At 46.2% G+C, this 24,988-nt stretch overlaps 1 protein-coding gene across 1 annotated transcript in view; it reads right to left on the bottom strand.

Moving 5' to 3' along the window:
* creb5b (cAMP responsive element binding protein 5b) overlaps positions 1–24,988 on the bottom strand; it is a gene marked incomplete at both ends in the record, with an annotated part of 123,342 nt that overhangs the window by 8,837 nt on the left and 89,517 nt on the right. The window contains 5 exon segments of the mRNA XM_080749172.1: positions 3,121–3,348; positions 5,842–5,979; positions 5,981–6,127; positions 6,129–6,158; positions 6,160–6,189. Coding sequence (XP_080605298.1) covers positions 3,121–3,348; positions 5,842–5,979; positions 5,981–6,127; positions 6,129–6,158; positions 6,160–6,189 — 573 coding nt within the window.

Below are 24,988 nucleotides of genomic sequence, written 5' to 3'. Positions count from 1 at the left end.
TGATTGTGCTGTAAAACAATAAAACTATACAGAATCTATGAAAAGGTTGTGGGGGTCCCTGCTTCATCTCTCTCTCAAATAAGGGGTCCTTGGCCTGAAAAGTTGAAGACCCTTGATCTAGATCATGTCCTCGACCACTACTGGTCGACAAGTGGTATTGCATGAAGGGTCAAAATGCATTATATCCTCTGCCCAAACAGGCTTTGTGTCTAAGCTCAGATGAAGATATTTTGGCGGACGCATTTTGGGTTCGAATCCCGGAAAAACATGAAAGACTTGACACAGAGTGCTGCTTTAAGGTCAGAGACGAGGAAGACATGCTGTATAACAAGTCTCCGGCCGGAATCAAATTATGTGGTCGCCGGCCACTGTCCAGTAAGACCACAGGAGCGCTGGCTTTGAGCTTTGTTGACCTGACTTTGACGATGTTGATCCAGGTATTGAAGCTTGTTCTACTGTGTTGTTTTAAGTTGCTCTGAATAAGAGCACCAGGTAAGTAGCCATAATGCCATGGAAATAAACCCACTAGCAGGGGTGTCACAAGGTGGGGGAAAGTGGGACTGAGTTACCAGGGCCCAAGGTGGAGGGGCCTTAATTATTTTATACTTTAGCTATTGAAAAATAGCAGATATAAAAACACCGCGAGTGCTGCACTGCGAGCTTGTAGATCTGCTATTTTTGAAAAGTCGTGAAAATGTGTGCAACTCTTTGAATATATGTATTTTTTAAGCGAACATTTGTAACTGAAATTTTGCTTCTGAGAGGTCCCTGGAACTAAATATTTTGAGATGGAGGTCCGTGGCCAAATACATATAATTTTGGGGGTCCTTCAAATGAAAAGGTTTTGAGCACCACTGATATAGAAGCATAGGTTTTTCAAAATAAAAAAGAGAACTTCAAAGACTTAAAAAATAGCAGATCTACAAGCTCGCAGCGCGGCACTCGGTGCCACACTGTGAGCTTGTATATCTGCTATTTTTCAATATAGTTAAAGCTATACTGTGTAAGTTGCTCAACTGGTGGTCAGTAGCGTTATAGCAAACCGCGGTCGCGTCTGCTTTTTTCGTCCGTTTTTCGCCGCGGACCGGGCCTTCAGACCACCGCGTCCGCCTCGCCTCGCCGAGACCTATCCATAGAGGTCTTTCGTGTCCCTCTACGAGCCTCGGTTGGGGAGATACATGCTAGACTCCTAGCCCATTGTAAACACTGCAGTGTATTTCCTGAAGAGCTCGGCAGTGTATGATCTGGGCTTTGATTGGCCGGTAGGGAGACACGTGTACAGAATGATGCATATGACGTAATTTTGCCGGGAAAAACAGCCCCGGTCACAGCCACCAGGGCTCAGTAGAACACATATAAAGAAAAGGCTTTGGGAGCTGAAATGAACAGAGTGGGTGTTCTAAAACTTTAGAGATTTAATAATTAGGACAATTTTAAGATTTGTTTTATTAAAAAAGTTACATAGTATAGCTTTAAAGCACAAAATAATGCAGTGAATCCTTATACCGAGGGCCCAGAATTTGGTGCGACACCCTTGCCGACTACAGTACAGCTCTTGTGTGATTCCACTTTCACAGGAACCCCGCTACGAATCAGCGCACATTCCTGATCCAAGTAGGTTTATGACAGCTGCCTGCCAACTTTGCACAAGAGGGGAGAGATAACAGACGAGATTCTAATCTAAAGTAGGATATAGTTCATCTATCAAGCCTCGCTTTGTTCCAGCAGCACAAACTGCCATTCATGTAAATGCTACAGCGTAAATGCCTCCGGAATCAAAACAAAGCCATTGTGCAGACTTTCGGAAACACCTGCACACCTGTCTCGCTTCAATTTTCTCATGACCTTTTTTACGTTCAATGAAAAATGGAAGCGAACAAACGTCCCCCCCGGAACGGAAAAAAACGACATGGTGTTTCCCTTCGGGCGGAAATAGCGGGGGCGGCAGTGGCTCTGGGGTAGAGAAACCGTCATTAGAAAACGGAGGGTTCCCAAAGGGTTCCCAATTCCCAGTTCCATTCTGGGCTCCCCCAGAGTTAGTGTCAAAGAGTCCTTGAGCAAGACTCTGAACCCCTAGTTGCTCCCGGTGAGCAGGTTGGTGCCTTGCATGGTTTCCTCCGCCATCGGTGTATGAATGTGTGCGTGAATGGGTGAATGTAATGCACAATCTTGGATAAAGGCGCTATATCAGGGGTCTTCAACAGGGGGTCCGGGACCCCTAGGGGGTCCTCAGAGTTACTTCAGGGGGTCCTCCGAATCTTCCAATCTTTTTTATATTAACAACTTGAACCCTAGTGTCCATATTCTGAGAACTGTAAGAGCTTTGGTGTAAAGGGGAAAAAGAGCCAACTAGAGTGAAAGGTAAAGTTCTTTTAAGTATTGATGCATATTGATGAATCCAAAATACACTGATGATTGTACTGTCAAATGATTAAACTACATGGAATGTATGAAAAGGTTGTGGGGGTCCCTGCTTTCATCTCTCTCTCAACTAAGGGGTCCTTGGCCTGAAAACGTTGAAGACCCCTGCGATATCTAATTTACCATTTATAGCGGAGGGTCGCATTCTCTCTCTCTCTGCCGTTTTACCCAGGGGCATAGTTCCGCCGATTTAAAATGACTCCAATACGGAACTAAAACTTCCTATGATTGGCCGCTAGTTTTCCCCCCCGGCCGATCGCAAAAAGAATTGTTCTCCATTGGACCCCATTAATTTTCCCCTTTCGTTTTCTAACCTTAATTAACATTTTCATAAATTCTTTATGGTTCCTATCGCTAGTTAAAAATTGCCTTTCAATCACGATTATATGCGTTTTGTGAAAATAAGGTCCCATTTATGTTAAAATTGATGATAAAGTTGCGGGGGGCGTGGCCAACTAAACTAATACCAGCCGACTGTGTTCTACTTCGTGTGCTGTATTTCGGGAGGCTCCGACCACATTCTCCCATGTATCCCATGCGGTTGCACGTGACCGTTGGAAGCCAATAGCATCCTCTGGTGGTGCCTTTACAATCTATGATGGCAACACCCATGCCAAGGACCCATATTGTGTCATTTGCGCTGCATAGAAACCAATGGCTTCGCTTTGTCCATATCTTTTATACAGTCTATGGTTTTACCTGAAGCTGCATGTTGGTCTGGGTGAGCTCCTCCGCCTTCTTCTCCAGCGATATCACCCACACTTTCCTCTTCTGGCGGCAGCGGGTGGCCGCCGCCCGGTTGCGCTCCAGGAACTTCCGCCGGCGCTCGTCCGGGTCCTCGTCCACCACCCGCCGCCGCCGCCCGCCACTAGGGGGCGGAGACTGCAGCGTCTGCGTGGGCTGCATCTGCTGGGCGGCCGGGGACATCTGAGACACGCAAGGGAGGAGGAGAGGAGAGGAGAGGAGGAGGACATCAAGGTCAGTTCTCTACGGTGCTTCTCTGAGGGGACCGCGCTGGCACGTCTGACACTGTTTACTAGACATGCCACGACTCAGACAGGGCCTGGCTGGCAGCCAAGCCACCTGTCTACTGTCACCGCTGCACCGTCGTCTAGTGCCCCCCCCCCCCCCCCCCCTCCCGACACATGCACCTATATATTACCTCCCGCGGCTATTCCCAGTCTGGCAACGTCCCCTAAAAACAACATCTGGTCGTGACACGCGTCCTGTAGGGCCCGTTCCGCGGGGGCGTCGAGGAATGACTGACTAGCACTGACTGACTGATTGGAAACCTGACTGACTGGGGCTGATTCACTGGGCCCGCGCCGCCTTGTTAAAGAGGTGTCGCGGAGAGCGAGCAAGCTTTTTTTCCACCGCCCACTTCCACTCAGACTAACACCGGTGGACGCCGTCAAAGAGGGCCGCACCGCCGCTGACTGCGCTGCGCCGCCGCGCTGACTGATCTTGACATAAACTTGGCAAGGTCAGCTGTTTTTCAGCCTCCCGATCATTACCATTTTTATGAGGACCACGGAAAATACAAGGCTCTTTGATGGCCGCTGTGTATACAGCCCGAGTGTTGTTTTAATGTCTTAATGGTACGTTTGGAGCATAAATCCAGTTTCTGGATGACTCGGGAGTCCTTCATCTAATATGTATGGCATCGTCGAGGATGTCGGCCCGCGGGGCCTGACGACGTGAGGACGTTGATGTCCTTTACATCGCGGGGGCAACGTCTCTGAATACACAGGGAGGAAAAATACAACAACAACACGAGCTCTGTCTGTATTCGTAGCTCATATATTACACGGCTACTTAAGCTAAGGCAGTCTGTCTGTCATCGTGACTTGCTCTTGTAAACCTTTCGCCTTGTCTGAGACACCTGGAGCACATTGCGACCACGTAACTAGCAGCTTGGCGGCGGGGAAAGGGCGTGGGGGGGCACTAGTTTCCAACGGCCCGGTCCTGAGAATCCTCCATATAACGCACACTTTTTTTACAGCATCTCCGTGACCCCTTCCACCTGCCCCACCTGCCTCTGACTCTGACCTGTGGCTGACCAACCTCTGAGAAAGGGAGGGAATAAAAAATGACCCTTGTGAGAGTCTGCCAGGAAAACTACTTGGCAAGCGCCGGGCCACAGTGAAGGAAAAGTGTGTTTGACCTGCGCTTTACGGTGGACGTGAAACATAATTTTAAGCCTACTTTTACTGTAACCACTAATAGCTGTTTGTCCAAAAAACGTGTTTGCTCAACAGGGCCCTCTAAAACCGGCACCTTGATCCAGTCATGGTCCATTAGCGTGTGATCTCCTGGCCAGCGGGCTTTCAGAGCGCCGGTCGGAGCCGAACAAGGCTCAAAACAGGCCCATATATTGAATCATTTTGTACTTGGAAGAAAAATATATATTCGCGTAAAAAAGAAAGTCGCTCTACAAGCTTGTAGATTTCCGTGATTTATTGAAAATGTTTGATAATTAACCCATGTAGACCTGGAATCACTCTAGATTTGAACCACTTTAACCATTCTTTTATGCTTCAACTATTGAAAAATAGCAGATATACAAGCTCACAGAATGGCACTGATAGCCATGCTGCAAGCTTGTAGATCTGCTATTTAAAAAAAGAAAAAAATCATATATATATTTAACTAAAATCTTTGCTTTTGGGCGGGTCCCTGGAACAAAATATTTTGGGATGGGATCCGCGGTCAAATAAATATAATTCTAGGGGTCTTTGACATTAAAAACTTTAGTTTTAATGTCGCATAAATACAGTAGTTGCAATTACCGATTATGTAAGAAGCGTGAACGTAGGGCTGGGCGATTAATCCATTTTTATTGAAATCAATTGGAAGATTTTTTTAAAGATTGTGTAATTCCGGTACGGATGTCGCTCATTAGAGCCCTGCACGTGTCAAAAAAATCACGTAACAGCCCGGTCCTCCTAAAGCATCCCCTAAAGCAGTGTTTCTCAACCTTTTTTCTGCATGGGTCACTGTCGGGTACGTTTCTTCGCGAAGTAAAGCCCTGCTTCATCATACAAGGGCTGTCGCACAACAGTAGTGAAAAACAGCAGATCTACAAGCACACAACGCCTCACGGTGCGAATCGTTGTGTGCTTGTAGATCGGCTGTTTTCACTAGTTTAAATCATTTTTAAATGATAAATAATACAATACTGGCTTTCAAGCAGTTCAAGGGGGCACACTTGACCCTTCTCAGGGGCACACCAAAGGTCCCAGGCACAGTGGTTAGAAACACTGCCCTAAAGGTTCTGCAATAGGCTATAATAAGCCCGAGTCCGACACCAAATGAGTGTTATTTCTCTCTGACGTGCCTTTTTCTGAGAAATAAATCAGGATTTTATTTCCAGGCCAAAAGGGAACAGCCCTACGGTGAACAGGTGTCTGTGGCTCCTACCTGTGAGCCCGAGTGCATGGCGTGGTGGTGTGGCGAGGTCTGGTGGCCCGGGTGCCCCGGGTGGAGGTGGGGGTTGTGGGAGTTGTGGTGCGGGTTGTGGCCTTGCTGCGGGTGGTGGTGCCCGCCCTGGCCGCCGTGCGGCCTGCCCGCCGTGCGGGTGGTGGTGCCCGTGGTGCTGGTAGGCGTGCGGCGGGGCCTGGAGGTGCTGGTGCGGGTGCGAGTGCATGTGGTGGTGGGAGGCCTGCTCCTGTTGCCGCGACGACATCATCTCCATCATGTGACCCATCGGAGTTCATGTTGCCGTTGGCGATGGCGCCCCGGGTGGTGCGCCAGGGCGGCCTTCAGCCTCTGGTGGGGGAGACAGAACGGGCATTATGTTAGACCAGTGTTTCTCAAATGGGGTACGGGTACCCAAGTGGGGGTACTGCAGGGGGTACAGGAGAAAATGGGAATATGTATATCATTGTTGTCGGGTGGAAACCTTGTATGTCCAAGACCGTTCGTTTTGTATTTATCATTTTAAAAATGAACTAAGTAGTGAAAACAGCAGATCTACAACGCAGATCTACAACGCCTCGCGCCGCGAGGCGTTTGTGTGCTTGTACCGGTAGATCGGCTGTTTTCACTACTTTTGTGCGACAGCCTTGTGTGATGAAGCAGTGCTTTGCTTGGTGGAAAAAACGTACAAACTTGAACTTGGAGATACGAGGTTTCTGCCCAACAGTGACGATATGTAGGGGCGGCAGTGGCTCAGGGGTAGAGAAACCGTCATTAGAACAGGAGGGTTCCCGAAAGGTTCCCAGTTTGAATCCGGGCTCCCCCAGAGTTGGTGTCAAAGAGTCCTTGAGCAAGACTCTGAACCCCTAGTTGCTCCCGGTGAGCAGGTTGGTGCCTTGCATGGTTTCCTCTGCCATCGGTGTATGAATGTGTGTGTGAATGGGTGAATGTGATGCACAATCTCTGTAAAGCCCCTTGGATAAAGGCGCTATATAAATGCACCATATTTACCATTTATGTATTTTAATATTCTAATGACAAAACATTGACAGTCTTTGTGTGAACCTTCTCGTCCGTAAATTGTTAAACCAAATTACATCAATACCTTGACTAGTACAACTGATTGAATAGAAAGCAATGATTATTTGCCATTATGATGTTTCATTTTGAACATGTAACTGGACTCTGAGAGTGTACAAATGGACCATTTGGTTCCATTTGTACACTCTCTGAGTGTAAAACAAAACGGGTACGTTTTGTTCTAGTCCAGGGGTCTTCATCGTTTTCAGGCCAAGGACCCCTTAGTTGAGAGAGAGATGAAGCAGGGACCCCCATAACCTGTTCATAGATTCCATATACAATAGTTTCATTGTTTGACAGCACAACCATCAGTGTATTTTGGATTCATGTCAATTTGTGTTTTCAGATATTTAACCACTTGAACCGTCAATACTTAATAAACTTGACCTTCTACTCTGTACTCTTTTTCCCCTCTACACCAAAGCTCTTTGCTGAAAATAGCCTATCTACAAGCTCACAACGCCTCGCAGCGCGAGGCGTTGTGAGCTTGTAGATCTTCTATTTTTAGCTAAAGTTCTCAGAATATGGACACTAGGGTTCAAGTGGTTCATATAAAAAAGGGGGGAAAAACGTTATAATCACTCAAAGATTTGGAGGACCCCTTGTAGTAACTCTGAGGACCCCCTAGGGGTCCCGGACCCCCTGCTGAAGACCCCTGTTCTAGTCAATGGTTTTCCTGGGTACTCCCTGGAACCCCCTCAAGGACCCCCTGGACCCCACTTTGAGAACCACTGCATACAGCTGTTAGCAGCGTCCACTGGGGGGGCCCCTTGCAGCTCAACAGCCCGGTCTGCACAGAGCAGTGGTTCTCAGCCTGTGGGGTGAGAAGGGGGTCCCCGGATGATTAGCTTAATGTGCAACACTGCAACACTGTTTTCTCACTCAACAGTAAACAAAGCAACATGCAGTTTAAGTTTATAGGGGGAATCTGCACACTTCTAAAGTGCGTGTGTGTGTGCGTGTGCGTGTGCGTGTGTGCGTGCGCGTGTGCGTGCGTGCGTGCGTGTGTGTGTGTGTGCTCACAATGTAGATCTGCTATTTTCTCAATAGAACCGTGCCTCAACTCTTAGTGTTCTTAGGGTGGGGAGGGTCCCCAGTTAATATCATTATTTTGGGGGTCGCGGCCTGAAAAAGGTGAGAACCACTGGCAAAGAGGCAGTAACTACTGTACATAATCGGTCTGAATCCAGTTTGTGACCCATATTGCAAGCCGCTGCCCTCCACTCTCCCCCCTAATCCTCCCTCTGCTATCCTGCACTGTCCCGTACAATCAAGTTGAAATGCCCCTAAAAACAATCTTTATAGTTGGGGCGAATCCGCGAGAGCAAAGGGTCCGTTTCTCAGTGGTTTGGTCAACTATGAAGGTTAAATAACAAATTGAGCTCCCATGTCCCTCGCAAAAATGTGGGCAAAATGTTAATGTTAAGGGTAATTTTCAGTCTCATTCACTTTAATACTATACACTATACTATAAAGGAAAACATTACTATATTATTAAATCTGCTTTAAGTGGGAAGTGAGGGGTCAAATTACGGGTTTTTAATTATTCCGAATCCATTGCTAGCATTTGTTTTGCATGAAAAACATTCCTTGGCCTAAAAACGGACCCCAAAAGACTGTGAAAAGTGATGACTCATCACTAAACCATAGTTTTGTTGCCCGTTTTTAGCCCAAGGAATGTTTTTCGTGCAAAACTAATGCTAGCAATGGATTCGGAATAATTAAAAACCCGTAGTTTGACCCCTCACATCACACTTAAAGCAGATTTTCCTTTATAGTATAGTGTATAGTAAGTGAATGAGACTGAAAATTACCCTAGCTGTCAAACATTTTGCCCGCATTTTTGCGAGGGACTGCATGGGAACTCAATTTGTTATTTAACCTTCATAGTTGAAAAAAACATTGAGAAACGGACCTTTGCTCTCGCGGTCACGGAAGTATCGGATTCGCCCCAACTATTAGGAATGAAACATCATTCACAAGGTGAGGCACAGGTTGGTACATTTTTTCCATCCATCAGTATTCAGCACGCTGACAGACGTGTTGACTGTCAGCGGAGGAACGAGCTCCATAAATCTACATGTCAACACAACACATCATAGTCACTTAGCCTGTCCTCTGTCTCTCCTTCTACTCCACTCCTTCTTTTTCTACCTCTCCCTTCTTCCCTTCCTTCATTGTGACATCTCTCTACCCCCCCCCCCTCTCACTCTCTCTCTCTCTCTCTCTCTCTCTCTCTCCCTCTCAATGATTCTCATGCCCTCTCTCTCCCTTTCTCATTTCGTCGTTGTCTCGGTGGAAACCTTGCATGTTCAAAACCGCTTTGTTCCTGTTCTATTTGTCATCTTTAAAATGATTTAAAATAGTGAAAATAGCCGATCTACAAGCACACACCGCCTCGCGTCGCGAGGCGTTGTGTGCTTGTAGATCGGCTATTTTCACTACTTTAGTGCGACACTTTTGTACGATGAAGAAGGGCTTTGATTTACGGAAAAAAAAACATACAAATTTGAAACTTGGAGATACAAGGTTTCTGCCTGACGGTGACGATTTGTATTTAGACAACAGTCTTCCATCCACAGCGACTTGAGCGAGTCGTTAGCGTCTTCCTCAAGGACACTTTGAAAGGACGCGTGTCCATATCAATGAATGGACACATCATTCACCTATTGGAGGAACCAACTTCATGACCTTAACAATCAATAATAATTGCGACCGTCGGTCGAAGTTTACTGTCAGAACCGGTACAGCTTCTCCGTCAACGGACGGGTAACGCCTGATACTGTGGTTCCCCTGACACATCACTGTCTTGGCCATCTGGCCAGTGTGGCACAGAGTCACAGTGATGTCACAGTGATGTGGACATCAGGGTTGTCGATAAACGGGCATTTGGTTCCCCTGTCATCCCAGGGATCTCCATACAGTATCTCCATATATGGGCATAAAAGGGATTTGTTCCCCTGGCATCACAGGGATCTCCATATATGGGCATAAAAGGGAGAGTCTGTCTGTCTGTCTGGGTAGCGCTTGTCGTTTTTGTTGATTGACTCTCACGCTCTGACATCACGCTCTGACATCACTATGATGTCATAAGAACCAAATCCCTTTTATTGCCATATATGGAGATCCCTGTGATGCCAGGGGAACCAAATCCCTTTGGCCAGATGGCCAAGACATGGCGCGTTGTTGCCCTGAGGCGTCTTACTGGTAATAAATGATAATGATAATAATGATAATACCATGTTTAGCCAATTGACTACGGTATACTTGAAATGGATCGCAGACCATTTTCCATGATTTATGTAATTTCCGAGGAAGCCATTGGATTGTGTTCATTTCAGTACAGTATGGAAATCAACATGCAGAGACTTGAAACTTGCTTGAAATATGTCAACCAGCACACTAAATATCATTGTGCGCTTCATTTCTGTCAAGTTTTAATCTACTTCACGCACGATTTGATTTGAAAAGTCTTGGCACAAATTGTCTCTGAAGAAAAGCATGATTTACAAACTAGCATAAAACATACACGACACTTACAAAGTGTGCTTGGTTTATTATCCATTGTTATTCAGGCAAGGTTTAAAGACGAAAAGTCGATGTCACAGGGAATGCAATGACATGCACTGACACTGTCATGGTCCTTTAGTAATGATGACGGTCATAATAATACAAGCAATAAACCTTTTTCTTTTAAAGATATCTTTTGTGGCTTTTTCTACATTTGATTGTGATTGATAGTGTCAGGGACAGGAGACAGGGAGAGAGAGATGGGGAGAGACACGCAGAAAAGATCGTGGGGAAGGTATGCAGCTGCCATACCCTGGGTCCAGGAGGGGAAATAAAAGTTAATTTTAAACATAAAACCATGAATGTCGCTTTGTCCATCTGTGCTGGTTATTATGTTGTTAAATAATGTTAAAAGGTATTATAATTATATTCTCCACACTTGTATTCTCCCCATCTTGACAGAATGGTATATTTCCAGGTTCCGCAGGTCAGCTGCACAGGTGCAATGCATTATTGTTAATTGTGGCACAAACATGCCAAGTTTAGCTGCACTTGAACAACCGTTCCAGGCTGCCATATCCAGTCCAAGAAACCGTAGAAACGGGGGAATTCTTTTTTTTTTACCTCTTAAAATAAATGTATCATGCCTGTTGCTAAGGTATGGCAACATGACTGGTGTCTTGCACGCGCGCGAGCAACATGACTGGTGTCTTGCATGCGCGCGACACCAGTCATGTTGCCATACCTTAATAGCTTTTTCTGAACTGACGCCACTGGGGAAGGGGACTCGAACCTGCAATGCGCTGTCAGGCTACTTTAGAGTCTAAGTGCCAGGCCATAAACCTTTTTCAAGTGTAAAGTCCAGGCAGAAAATAACACAACAGGTGAACAGTGTGGCTCTAGCCACAAGACCACCCAGCCACCTTCCTGTCAGGTGAACGTCTCTTGTGTGTGCGTGCGTGCGTGTGTGTGTCTCTCTCGACTCTGGGCAGGTCTCCGTGGACCTGTGCCCAGGAGAGGAGCCCATCATGCAGTCGTCGGGGCAGTGAGAGCCTCAGTGTTCCCTGCTCGTCAACGCAGCGCAGCGGGAGGGTTTGTTGCTTTAGAACGTGTGGTCCACTTAAAGAGCAGCCAGGGAGGAGAGAGAGAGAGCACCGAGATGCGAGCAGCACGCACAGTGGCGTCAGTTCAGCAAAAGCTAGGGTATGGCAAAGATGGGAGTCCTCATGGAAAAGAGGCATTACATTTTGGATAACACGGTTCTATTGTGAAAATAGCAGATCTACATGCTCATAACGCTTCGCAGCGCGAATGTATGAAAAAAAAAGCTTTTTACACAGGTTTCTACGGTTTCTTGGGCTGGATATGGCTGCCTGGAACGGTTGTTCAAGTGCAGCTAAACTTGGCATGTTTGTGCCACAATTAACAATAATGCATTGCACCTGTGCAGCTGACCTGCGGAACCTGGGAATATACCATTCTGTCAAGATGGGGAGAATACTGTAATTTAACAACATAATAACCAGAACAGATAGACAAAGAGACATTCATGGTTTTATATTTTAAAAGTAACTTTTATTTCCCCCCTGGACCCAGGGTATGGCAGCTGCACACCCCTGCCATACCCAATTGACGCCCCTCAGCACGCACACCTTGAGACAGCGGGCCGGGGGGGGGGGGGGGGGGGGGGGGGGGGGGGGGGCAGAGCAACGAGAAGGAGAGCTCAAGGAGAGCTTACTGTACGTGTTTACAGTGTCCAACTCTCCTCTGGGGTGTCTACGCTTCTAGACGTGACTTAAAGACAACCCCATGGAGTGGAAAAACCAAGAGGGGAAAGAAAAGTCATACTCCAAAGCACACAAACTGCCAGAATCGGTCTTTTTGGACTTCGATCTGTTGCGTTGAGAATGAGATGTCATAAAAAAAAAGACATGTCTGTCCCGTTTCATTTCACCGGACATTTCGACCTCTCCAGAGGGCTATTGGGCGCGTCCTGTGACAAGCTTCAGGAATAGCACTCTTGACTGACTGACTGCTGAATCTGCAAGGATCATGACTTGTGCTGGGACGATTAATGCAAAGGCAGGATTGTTTAGTAAGGAGCGTGTACGCGAATAAAATCGAGGCTATCATGTGTAAATGCATATTCTGATTCGTAGATGATTTTATTCTCGTAGGTGTGCTGTGGTTTTGAGGTGCGATTTCGGCTTCTTTTATTATTAGACGGCTGTCGTGAAGAAGAGAGACCCAACTTGCACTGCACCGCAACTGGAACAAATCTAACGCGTTGGGTTCATGTGGAAGTTTTCCACCGTCCTTCTCTGTGATGTTGTTAATACTGTACTGTATGTCCTTGGTGGTGTTTGATAGGTTATTTATTGTCTCTTCAGTTATCGGGTTTTTAAAATCTGACGCTGCGAAGACAAAGGGAAATTTCCACACGCGTGGCCAATAAAGTTTCTATTCTATTCTATTAGCTATCTCATCTCGGAGCCTCTCCCCCCCCCTCTCCCCGTCCCCTCCCCAGCTGCTGTCAGCCGGCCCGGGGGCCAAGTCCTGGCCTCCGTATCTTTTAACAACCTTCACATTCATGATTCCCATAGGGAACGGCAGCCAGCTGGCCTGGATCACTACGCTACGCTGAGAGCACAGAGCACGGCACATCAGCACAGCCTCTACCATCTCTTCTTCTCTCTCTCCTCTCTTCTTCCCCCTCTCTTCTCCTCTCTCCTCCCCCTCTCTCTCTCCTCCTCTGTCCTCTCTCCCCCTCTCTCTCCCAGGGACGTGCAGGAATGTTAGAGAGGCAGGGGCTGAAATATCTAAAAGGGCCTTTTTTGGTGGAAATATCGAAAATAGCCGACCTCCAAGCTCGGAGGTTTGAGCTTGGAGGTCAGCTATTTTCGATGCTTGATGAGAGGGCAATTGTTTTCAACATGTGATGCTGCATTCAAGTTCAGGAGAGTTCAGGAGAATATGGCATTACATTTTGTATAACACGGTTCTGTTGTGAAAATAGCAGATCTACATGCTCACAACACCCGGCTATTTTCACAATTTCTGCCTCTAATATTTGACAATTTGGCCAAAGTTTAATTTGTCCTTTTAGAGGTATTAATGTTGCACAAGTTAATCATCTGGGGACCCCACAACATAATATGGGTCCCGACCCACAGGGTGAGAACCACTGCCCTCTTCCCTTTCATCCTCTCCTCTCTCTCTCAGCCTTCTTCGGAGAGGAGCTGTCTACCATGAGGGATGAGCCAGGCTCCCCTGGATCATTAAAGAAATGTGAAAGTTAAAGGAAAAAACAACAACACGCACTAAAAGCTATTTGATATCCAAAATGCTTTTAAGTCCAATAGGGCCATTTGTCTTCACTAGTGCTTCCATTTATAGAGGAGAGCCTGTGTATGTGTACTGATAGAGAGAGAAACGATGCAGCGTGAAACCAACAGGGTGAAACCATCGCCCCGTCGAGCCTGTTTTGACAGCCAGGAGTTTCTGCATCTCTCTTACCAGGGAATACCGTACATACGTATCAGTGGTGGAAAAAGTACTCAGATATTTTACTTAAGTAAAAGTAGGCCTATCATTAATACAATTTAGAAATACTCTGTTAGGCTGCACCCACACCAAAGTATGTACCTATGAGAGAGGGTTTTTGTAGAAATCCTTTACTGGCATGAAACCGCTTTGAAAAGCATTGTCAGAATGGGGAATCCACTCTATAGGCACTTTGGTTTAAGTAAAAGTCCGGAATTCAAAAATGAGTAAAATTACGGTACAAAAGTATTGGCATCAAAAATGTACTGTACTTACAATAAAGTACCAAAGTAGAAAGTACTCATTATGCAGAATGTCCCATTTCGCAACTTTTCAAATGTATAAAATGTCAAATCTTTTCAAAATAGCCGACCTACAAGCTCACAATGCATCGCATCGCAACGCATTGTGAGCTTGTAGACTGGCTATTTTCAAATGTCCGAAAACATTTATATAGGGCTGAAATGGTTAATGCACGTTGTGTAATGATAATCAAAATCTACAAAATACACTAGTACAGTTTTCAAGTTGAGTAGAAGTAAAAGTATTGGAAATTGTAAATTCTCAAGTAACGTACAAATACCTCATACACTTGTGTAAATGTACTTAGTTACATTACACCAGTGGAATACCGTAGGCATACACTCCTGCGTCAGGTACACCAGACACAGACACTGGAGTCGGGAGTCGGAAGCGTTTCTCGTTTCCCCAGGTGAGAGGAATGCAAACAAATTACACTCCTCTCGCTACTCTGTATGATCAACAGTCTAACTCAGGGGTGTCCAAAATGCAGCCCGAGGACACATTCATGACTAAATTGTCAGCACCGTCAAACAAGAATATTTTCCCTGAGTATAATTTGTCAGGTTTCATTGTTCCCTGTTGTCTCATTCTGAAGGTGTCAAAGAAAGGCTATTTTATTGAATTTAATGTTTTACCTTGCACGTCAATATTAATGTGGCCCCCTTTGAAAAAAGGTTTGGACACCCCTGGTCTCCTATCACTCTTATACAGTCTGCACTTCAACTCTGGTCTAGTCATGTACGCACTCTTTTGACCCAGTGGTTCTCAACGTGGATTCCAGGGACTCTGTACGGTTCCTTCTAAATTGGCCCATACAAGTCTGCAACTCTGACAGCATACAAATGGAACCAAATGAACCCTGACGGGTCCATTCGGTTCCATTTGTACACTGCCAGAGTTAAGGGGAGACCTTGAAATGTGAACGTTTGAGAAGCACTGCTCTAACCCACAGCAGCCTCAGTAGCAGCTCTTAGTGGGTGTCCTGTGTGACCTGAGAGTGGAGGGGTTAACATACCACAGAGGACCAGACAACTGCCTGCCAGCCTCCAGGCTGCAGCTGTCCACAGCAGTGGCGTCAGTTCATGGCAACATGACTGGTGTCTTGCACGCGCGCCCTCGCGTGTGCAAGACACCAGTCATGTTGCCATACCTTAGCAACAGGCGCAATAAAAAGTGCATTTCCCCATGTAGCCAAGGTATGGCAGCTGCCATAGCTTGCCATACCCAATTGACACCTCTGGTCCCCAGCACTGCTTCAATGAAGGCCCGGCGACCAGGACTCAGCACACACAGTTTACACAACCGTCAACTGGTGAGACGCTTTTAAAAAAATGACAATATGAATATAGCTGATCTAAGCTTGAAGATCTGCTGTTTTTCGCCGTGCAACGACGTCAAACAAAATGTATCTGTCTGGCGTTGGGGTCTTCCTAAATAGGTATTTTGTCGTGTACAGCATGTGTGTACAGTATTTGCAGTCTGTATACATGGATAATACAGTATCTATGTTTAGAGTACTGCCCCGGAATTATGCAAGATTGAAAAATGATATTAAAAGACCATTATGTCTGCATGTTATCTGGGGTGTGTGTGTGTGTGTGTGTGTGTGTGTGTGTGTGTGTGTGTGTGTGTGTGTGCGTGCGTGCGTGCGTGCGTGCGTGCGTGCGTGCGTGCGTGCGTGCGTGCGTGCGTGCGTGCGTGCGTGCGTGTGCGCACACAGGTTATTATTATTTTCATGTGTGCGTGCATACTGTAATGCTTGTGTACCTGGCAGTTGGGACCAGGATACATTCATGAACCATAATAGAAACTTATTTAAACAACTTAAGCCCTATATATACATCGTTGTATGACAAATTGTATAACATGGTTCTATTGTGAAAATAGCAGATCTACATGCTCACAACGCCTAACGTTGCGAGGTGTTGTGAGCATAGATCTGCTATTTTCCCAATTTCTGTCTAATATTTGACAATTTGACCAATGTTTAATTTGTCATTTTAGAGGTATTAAAAAGTCCTTAAATTGTCACTTTAGAAATATGCATATACCCTCTATAGACTTAAACTTTATGCTGGTTTGTTTACTGTTGAGTGAGAAAACATTTTTGCACATTAAGTTAATCATCTGCGGACCCCCCAAGACAATTTGGGGACCCCCCTGGGGGTCCTGACCCAGGGGTTGAGAACCACTGGTCTAAGCAATATTCAGCGGTGCTGACAAGTGCCATCCTCCATGTGTGTGTAGGACAGACAGACAGACAGACAGACAGACAGACAGACAGACAGACAGACAGACAGACAGACAGACAGCTTCCCTTCTAGCCTACGGCGTGTCAGTCAACACCGGGCCAACGGGGGGGTGGCCCCTCCCTCCTCTGATGATAGAGAGAAAGCCAATCAGGCTGCTACAGCTGTGTGCTTATCTCCCGCCACTCAATCACAGCAGGAAATCTCCCCAACGTTCCCACAACGCACGGCGAGAGGCCCGGAGGAATGCACCGCCCTTTACCCCGCCCCTACAAACCCCACACCGTCTACCTCCGAATGTCCGTCCAGGACTGCGGGCCCCCCATGAATGTTAACTATTGAAAAATAGCAGATAGCTTGTAGATCTGCTATTTTTGAAAAATCGTGAAAATGTGTGCAAGAAACCTATGTCAAGGACCCCCAAGATGATATGTATTTGGCCACGGACCCCGATCTCAAAATATTTAGTTCCAGGGACCCCCAGAGGCAAAATTTGAGTTAGAAATGTTCGCTTAAAAAATACATATATTCAAATATTTTCACACATTTTCACAACTTTTCAAAAATAGCAGATCTAGTATATCTGCTATTTTTCAATAGATAAAGTTACTAGGGCCCCTCCACCTTGGGTCCCAGTAACTCAGTCCCACTTTCCTACCCCTTGTGACGCCCCTGCGTCCGTCCGTCCGTCCGTCCGTCCGTCCGTCCGTCCGTCCGTCCGTCCATCCGTCTGTATGTCTGTCTAGTGCTCTCTGCTTTGCCAGTCAGCAACCCCCCCCCCCCCCCCCCCCCCCCCCCACTCCCCCCCTCCACACACACACACACACACTAATGTTCTCCTAGTATGGGTAAGACGTCCAGGACAGGGAGGGGTGGGGGGTGTGATGGAGGCTGAGGCTGGAGCTGGCTGGCTTCCTGCCAACCATGCAGCCGTCAGGGGAATATAGGACAAGGAGGGCAGAGAGAGGAGGGGCTAAGAGGTTGGGGGAGGGGGGGGGGGGTAGATGGTTTCTCCTCTCTGCACACACACACACACACACACACACACACACACACACACTAGGGATGGGACGATATGAAAATGTCATATCACGCTTATTGTGACCAAAGAAATCGCGATTTACGATATTATCGCGATAATCAGAATCCGTTATCCTGGGGCGGAACATTTGCCAAAAAGTAGCAGATCTACAAGCTCGCAACGCGACACGTTGTGAGCTTGTAGTTCAGCTATTTCTTTGGCAAAGACATTTGATAGAGAGTGAAAAAAAGACTGTATCAAGTACGATTTATTATAAATACCTTTTACCAATTATAGAGGGTTTAAGACTTAAACCCGGTACCACTTAAACTTTAAATGGTACCGGACACGCAGCTCAGCAAATAAAAGGTGACATTGATCCCAGTGCATGGCGGAGGACGAGATCACGATAAATTACATATCCACGATACGATTACCGTGAGTGTTTTTTATCACGATAAACAATAATATCGCTTATATCGTCCCATCCCTAAATTGACCTAACACACACACACACACGCACGCACGCGCACACGCACACACACACACACACACACACACACACACACACACACACACACCACAAACACCAGCCTGCAGGAACAGCGGCTTCTCATTTATCAGTGTCTGTGAGAGGCATCCAGCTGGCACCCCCTCCCCCCTCCCCCCCGCTACTATCTGTTTATTAATTGAATTAGCCTGCTTCAGTTCAGACCAACGAGGAGCCCACAGTGTTGTCAAAGCCCAGAGGCATGATGGGTCAGAGAGCCTGGGGCCCCTGGCTGAGGCCCCCGCAACACCACTGCGCCACTCATAAACAACACAGTACAGTATTAATAGAGCCAGGGGCAACACAGACTCTTCTTCACATCAGCATCTTACAATGGGCCTGGTAGAAGATACACTACACCAGGGATCTTCAACAGGGGGTCCAGGGCCCCTAGGGGGTCCTCAGAGTTACTGCAGGGTCCTTCAAATCTATGTGTGATAGAAACTTTTTTTTCCCTGAGGACTTTAGACAAAAATAGCAGATCTACAAGCTCACAACACCTCGCGCTGCGAGGCGTTGTGAGCTTGTAGATCGGCTATTTTTGGCAAAGAGCCTTGGAGGGGGAAAAGAGCAGACTAAGTAAAGTGAAAGGTCAAGTTACCGGTAAGTATTGACGGTTCAAGTGGTTAAATGTCTGAAAAAAAAAACCCACATTGACATGAATCCAAAATACACTGCTGATTGTGCTGTCAAACAATGAACTATATGGAATCTATGAACAGGTTATGGGGGTCCCTGCTTCATCTTTCTCTCAACTAAGGGGTCTTTGGCCTGAAAACGTTGAAGACCCCTGCACTACACCTCCAATATACCCATGTACCTGACAAACTACTTCCTAAAGATCAAGGATGTCCACGATCACAACACCAGAGGCAGCTCCACTAATCATGTTCAACCTAGATTTAACACTAAACAAGGCTCTAATTCGTTCTCCAGCTATACCAGCAACATGTGGAGCGCCCTACCGCAGGCCTTAAAAGGAGTGCAAATCCCTAGCTTCCTTCAAAATTGGTCTGAAAAGTCACCTTCAGACGACTGCTACTCGTGACTTGTAAAATGACTAAGCACCGTCTGTTATTTTTTTGCTTTTGTAATTGATGTAATCCTATGTAAAGTACTATGTATGTTCTATCCGTCTGTCTTTCAATGTTATATAAGATACATGAAGTAATTCCTTTGTAAATAAGCTGTAAAGCTTACTAGGATCTCCTTTTAGTTGACCTTGTACCGGTGATTTGTGCTGTCATGAAACTGTACTTTTTTTCTATTGCAAACTGCTAATAAACTCTTCAATCAATCAAAACATGGCCAGACGAGAGAGATGGAAGACAGAGCAAACAAACGTGACTGAGCAGAGTGTGATGCAACAACCAGAGTGTAGTGTAAACCCTGCTGCTGAACCAAGCACACAGGAAACATAACATAGTGGAGAAATATCAAAACGGAGGAGGAGAGGAAAGAAGAAGACAGTGGATAAACAAAAGAACAAAGGATTCATTAACTACATGATGAACCCCTATTCTGGGTTGAACCTTACTGGGAAGAATCGCTGATCTCCAAGCCCACAATGGGTCGCCAACGCAATGCGTTGTGAGCTTGATTTTTTTTTTAAGACAGGCACGTGCACACCTAGACATCAAAGGGGGCTTGAGCCCCTGCCCTTTTATCCGTCTGTAAAAAGGTGCCCTCTACAGACCATGAATGCAGTTTTTACTATGGTGAAAGAAATGCCAATGCTCTCTTTCCATGCCATACCTGAAGGCAGCGTTCAAGAGAATTGCCTTGTCCAAACTCTCCTGAACTTGAACACAGGGTCTTATGTTGAAAGAATTGCCCTCTCTGTGTAGACATACATGCCATACGCCACATGTCCAGTATTCACTTGATAGTTCAGTGTGGTATCAAGCACCGAAAATAGCCAACCTCCAAGCTCACAGCGCTTGGAGGTCGGAGCTTGGAGGTGGCGCGCCGCGTTGTGAGCTTGGAGGTCTGCTATTTTCGATATTTTCACCAAAAGGCCCTTTTAGAAATGTCAGCCCCTGCCTCTCTAACATTCTCTGCACGTCCCTGGTCAAAGACATTTGGTGAAGAAGGGAAAAGGAACGGACCAAGTACGCAGCGCTGGGGGACACCAGACAACAAACTACTATATGCAGGGTTTAACTGGATAAATGAACCCCTAGTCATATCCATATACGATATGACATCACAAAGTATTGTCAGCATGCTACACATCTAAAGACAGGGTGTTAACAGGGCAATAAAAGAGGGAAAGAGCGAAAGTGGAATTCTTACCGTGATACGAGCTTTATTCCTGAGGCTGTGTGTGAGGGTCTCTGGACAAAACTACAACAAGCCCATCTGTAGCGCCGACAACACCTCCTCGACTCCAGCTCAGCTCAGCTCAGCTCAGCTGAGCTCGAGCCAAAAAACGCTCTTTAAGTCGTGCGTGTTCCAGAACCACAGTGACGCAAGCGGGTGCACGTCGGACGGCGCGCTGACGAGCGGCCTGTGATTCCCCAAACACCCTCATCAGGAGCACTAATGCCTCTTTAACACCCGGGTGCCTTTCATTCTCACCCCTCCCCTCCCCCCCCCAGACTGACTGGGCTGTGCTCAACGCCAAGGCCTAAACACCACCTGCATCAACCTCTAATAACACACACACACACACACACACACACACACACACACACACACACACACACACACACACACACACACACACACACACACACACACACACACACACACACACACACACACACACGAGCGCAACACACACACACACACACACACAAGTGCAACACAAATAATACACACACATGTGCATTTCTCCAGCGGCAACTTGTAGGGCCACAGAAAACAGTCATTAGAGAGTTGCAGGTGTGTGCTGTTGTGGTGGCCCATGGGCAGAGTGTCTGTCTGTCTGTCTGTCTGTCTGTCTGTCTGTCTGTCTGTCTGTCTGTCTGTCTGTCTGTCTGTCTGTCTGTCTGTCTGTCTGTCTGTCTGTATGTCTGTCCTGTGGTGCGACCGTCTGTACCACAGGGGATATACCCAGTCTGTCTGAGACTGGGAACAACACACAAACACAGTACCACCAGCTAACAGACTGGGAACAACACACAAACACAGTACCGACCAGCTAACAAACTGGTCAACACAGTACCACCAGTTCATAGACTGGGACTAGTGGCTGTCACGATTATGACATTTTACGCGACGATTAATTGTCACTCAAATAATTTGCGATGAACGATTTAATTGTGTTCTTGTCGTTGACGATTACATTTCTGTTTGGCTTGTATAGGCTTTGAACTTGCACATGGCAGATATGACACACAACCTAAATATACAAAGAAAAGACTGACAAATTTGACAACGTTGACAAAAACATTGATAGTGGAAATAGGCGATCTACAAGCTCACAACGCGATGTACAAGCTCACAACGCTCACAACTGAGCTTGTAGATCTGCTATTTCCACTATTTGTGAAGATTTTTGAAAATATTGTGAAGATCTTTCAACATGGAAACGATTATGACGATTATGACCAAATAATTGCGATTAGAGGATTATGTAACAATTGTGACAGGGCTAACTGGGACGCTCTTAATCCAGAGCGATTTACAATAAGCAAGGACAGCACAAGGTAATACATCAAATGCATAGCAATAATCATCTAAAAACGTAAAATAAAATCAATAATCTGTACATCGAAGCTATACAGTATATACACTACTGGATGCCAAGTCAATGATGACCTATATAAAAATGCTTTCTAAATGACATGTTAGCCTTTGCATAAGCCTGTATAAATGGTAAATGGTGCTTGTAAAGCGCTTTATCCAAGGTGCTTTACATAGATTTGCATTACATTCACCCATTCACACACCGATGGCGGAGGAAACCATGCAAGGCACCAACCTGCTCACCGGGAGCAACTAGGGGTTCAGAGTCTTGCTCAAGGACTCTTCTGCACCAACTCTGGGGGAGCCCGGGATCGAACTGGGAACCCTTTTGGGAATATGGGTCAGCGAGGGTGGGCAAGTGCTACGCTAAGTGCTATGGGCTAAGGTGGAGTCTGAAGAGGTGAGTCTGAAGAGGTGAGTCTGTAGAGGTGTGTCTTCAGACCACAGGGGAGGCTAGGGAGTGAGTCTGCAGTTCTATAATTGCAACAGGGAGTTCATTCCACAGTTTGAGGGCCAGGAGGGAGGGAGGGAGAAGAGTCCAGGACGTGTGGATCATTGTCCTGGGTAACACAGACTGGGAACAACACCTGTATAACAGCTCACAGACTGGGAACAACACAGTACAAGTTTTTCTTTTTCTTTCTTCTTTTTTCTAAATGTTCAAACATAGCAAAAATAGTTAGATCTACAAGCTCACATGGTGCAGATCCGGTGGCTATTTAACAAAGTACAACAGCACAACAAAGTATACTATAAAGGGCTTAAGTGGTTAAGAACACTCAAATCATCCACCGGGGGAAGAAAAATCTATAAACTCGCTCGGCCCATATATATAAATATCTGAAACCATCTGCATTTCGTGCTTGCGGTTTATTCGTTCTATTAGTGCACCGAGGGCTGGCGCACAATCCTATTGATTTTCCATTGTTAAAGAAAGAAAGAAAGAAAGAAAGAAAGAAAGAAAGAAAGAAAGAAACACCCGCCGTCCTGATCATCCGGGGCAGTTTTCACCCGGAGGGGAAACTGTCGTCTCTTACTCGCACGACCTTTGCTCCCTGACCCCTCCCTCCTCCGCTCCCTATCGCCCTTGTTCTTCCCTTCTGCTCCGATAATGCCTGGTGGTTTTCGGGGAGGAGGATCAGGGTGAAGCAGGTGATCTCCCATTAACCATATTTATTAACGGACGCTTCCTCTCTGACATGGGGATGGGGAGGGGGGGCTTGACGGATGTTCCTTGCGAGCGCTCGGGGCCATGCACATCCTCGGAACACACTCGGGTTTCTTGCTAGGCCAGGATGACTTCATATCAATTAACCCTGGGAGGAGGAGGGAGGGAAGAGAAAGAGAGAGAGAGAGAGAAAGAGACAGAAGGAGAGAAGGGAGAGAAGGTACAAAAGGGAAAGGAGTCCCACCACGACACGCCCGCCCCAGGACGGGTAAATCAAACCCGGTGAGGTCAGGGTGAGGCACTTTTATTCCCCTTAAAAGTGGAGCAAGTGGGCTATCAGGGGAACCCCAGGCCCCCGCTGGCGCCTGGCCGCAGTTTAGGGAAGATTTAGCCGGTCTGTGGGAGTCGCAGCCGCGGAGCACTACTAAACGATCGGTTAAAACATTTTTATATCGTCATAATGCATTTCTGTATTGCAACGCCATGTATGATGGAGAGAGAGAGAGAGAGGTGCGAGAGAGGTGCGAGAGAGGTGCGAGAGAGGTCTTGAGTCAAATACTATGATCAGGTTTATGCATGCTGTTGTGCAGCATGCATCAAAGGTGTTCCCAAACCTTTTTGTTTCAGGGCACCCCATGAATATTTTTTTTAATCTGAGGCACCCCTACATTATAATTTATATTTTCATAGCATATCGTCGTTGTATGTCCAAAACCGTTCGTTTTGTATTTATCTATAAAATGTACTTAACTAGTGAAAACAGCAGATCTACAAAACTAGTGTAAACAGCCGATCTACAAGCACACAACGCCTCGCAACTAGTTTTGTGCGACAGTCTTGTATGATGAAGCAGGGCTTTGCTTTACCAAAAGACGTACACATTTGAAACTTGGAGATACAAGGTTTCTGCCCGACAGTGACGATATTTTAGTGATTATGCTGCGAGGAAAGCGTTGAGATAACAGCCATTTTGGTTAGAACTGAAAATAACTTTGTACTTCAAGTTTAAAATGATACTAAATATTTTTTGTCCAAATAAATTCCAAATATTGTCAAATTGTCTCGCGGCACCCCAGGGTGCCACGTCACCCACTTTGAAAACCCCTGACTTAGTGGACTAGCAAATCCCTCTGCTGAAAATAGCCGCAAGCTTGTAGATCAGCTATTTTCACCGAACTCTCACCGAGGAACAGGGGTCGCTGGGGTTCATGTGGTTAAAGTTGCATGCAGTCCAAGCTACAGCTGCAGCTTCAGCAGTTTGCTACCGTTAGGCAAGCCAGGCACGTTTCAATGGTCATGTGCAATACCTTATGTGCAGAGTTTTTTTCTAATGGGATAATAAATCAATACTGCAACTTTCCTGGCAATAGTGTTGGTGGGTCTCGCCGCCCCCTCACTCCCCAGACCCTAAACCCAGCATGGGTTCATATGCAGCTGAGAGCAGGCCGGTGCATTAACAGCATCTACGCTCTTCATATTCATTTCACCCATTTAGGCCTAGAATTATTTAATGCTTTAGCTATTGAAAAATAGAAGATATACAAGCTCACAGCTATTTTTTTTTTAAATCTTTGAATATCATATGTGCCGGGGGTTATTAGGCCGGGGGAGGGGACGGGGGGTGTGAACGAAAACGTGAACGTAACAGTTTAAGTCTTGTGATTCGGTTCTTATGAATGAATCACTCATGAACGACACATCACTACTAGTCTCTCTATTGCTCTACTATAGTCTCTCCACAGCTCGATCTACTATAGTCTCTACCACTCGTCTAGAAGTCTTGCTATACTAGTCTCTCTTTACCAGGGACAGTGACTTGACTTGGACTTATTTTAGTCAGGAACACTCATGTCAAAGTAGATTTAACCATAACCATAACCATGGAATACAGTTAATCGTGTGGTTAAAGGGCTTCGTGTTCGGAGAAGTTCCCTGAATTTTGTGCATGCTTTTTGAGCATGCTAAGCAAAACCAGGGAACGCTAAGCAATAAGCAAAAGGGATACAATAGCAGAATGTCAATACATTGACATA

This window comes from Nannobrachium achirus, assembly GCF_963921795.1.
Source record: "Nannobrachium achirus genome assembly, chromosome: 2".
NCBI classification, from domain to species: Eukaryota; Metazoa; Chordata; class Actinopteri; order Myctophiformes; family Myctophidae; genus Nannobrachium; species Nannobrachium achirus.
This window is presented reverse-complemented; position numbering and strand designations above follow the sequence as displayed.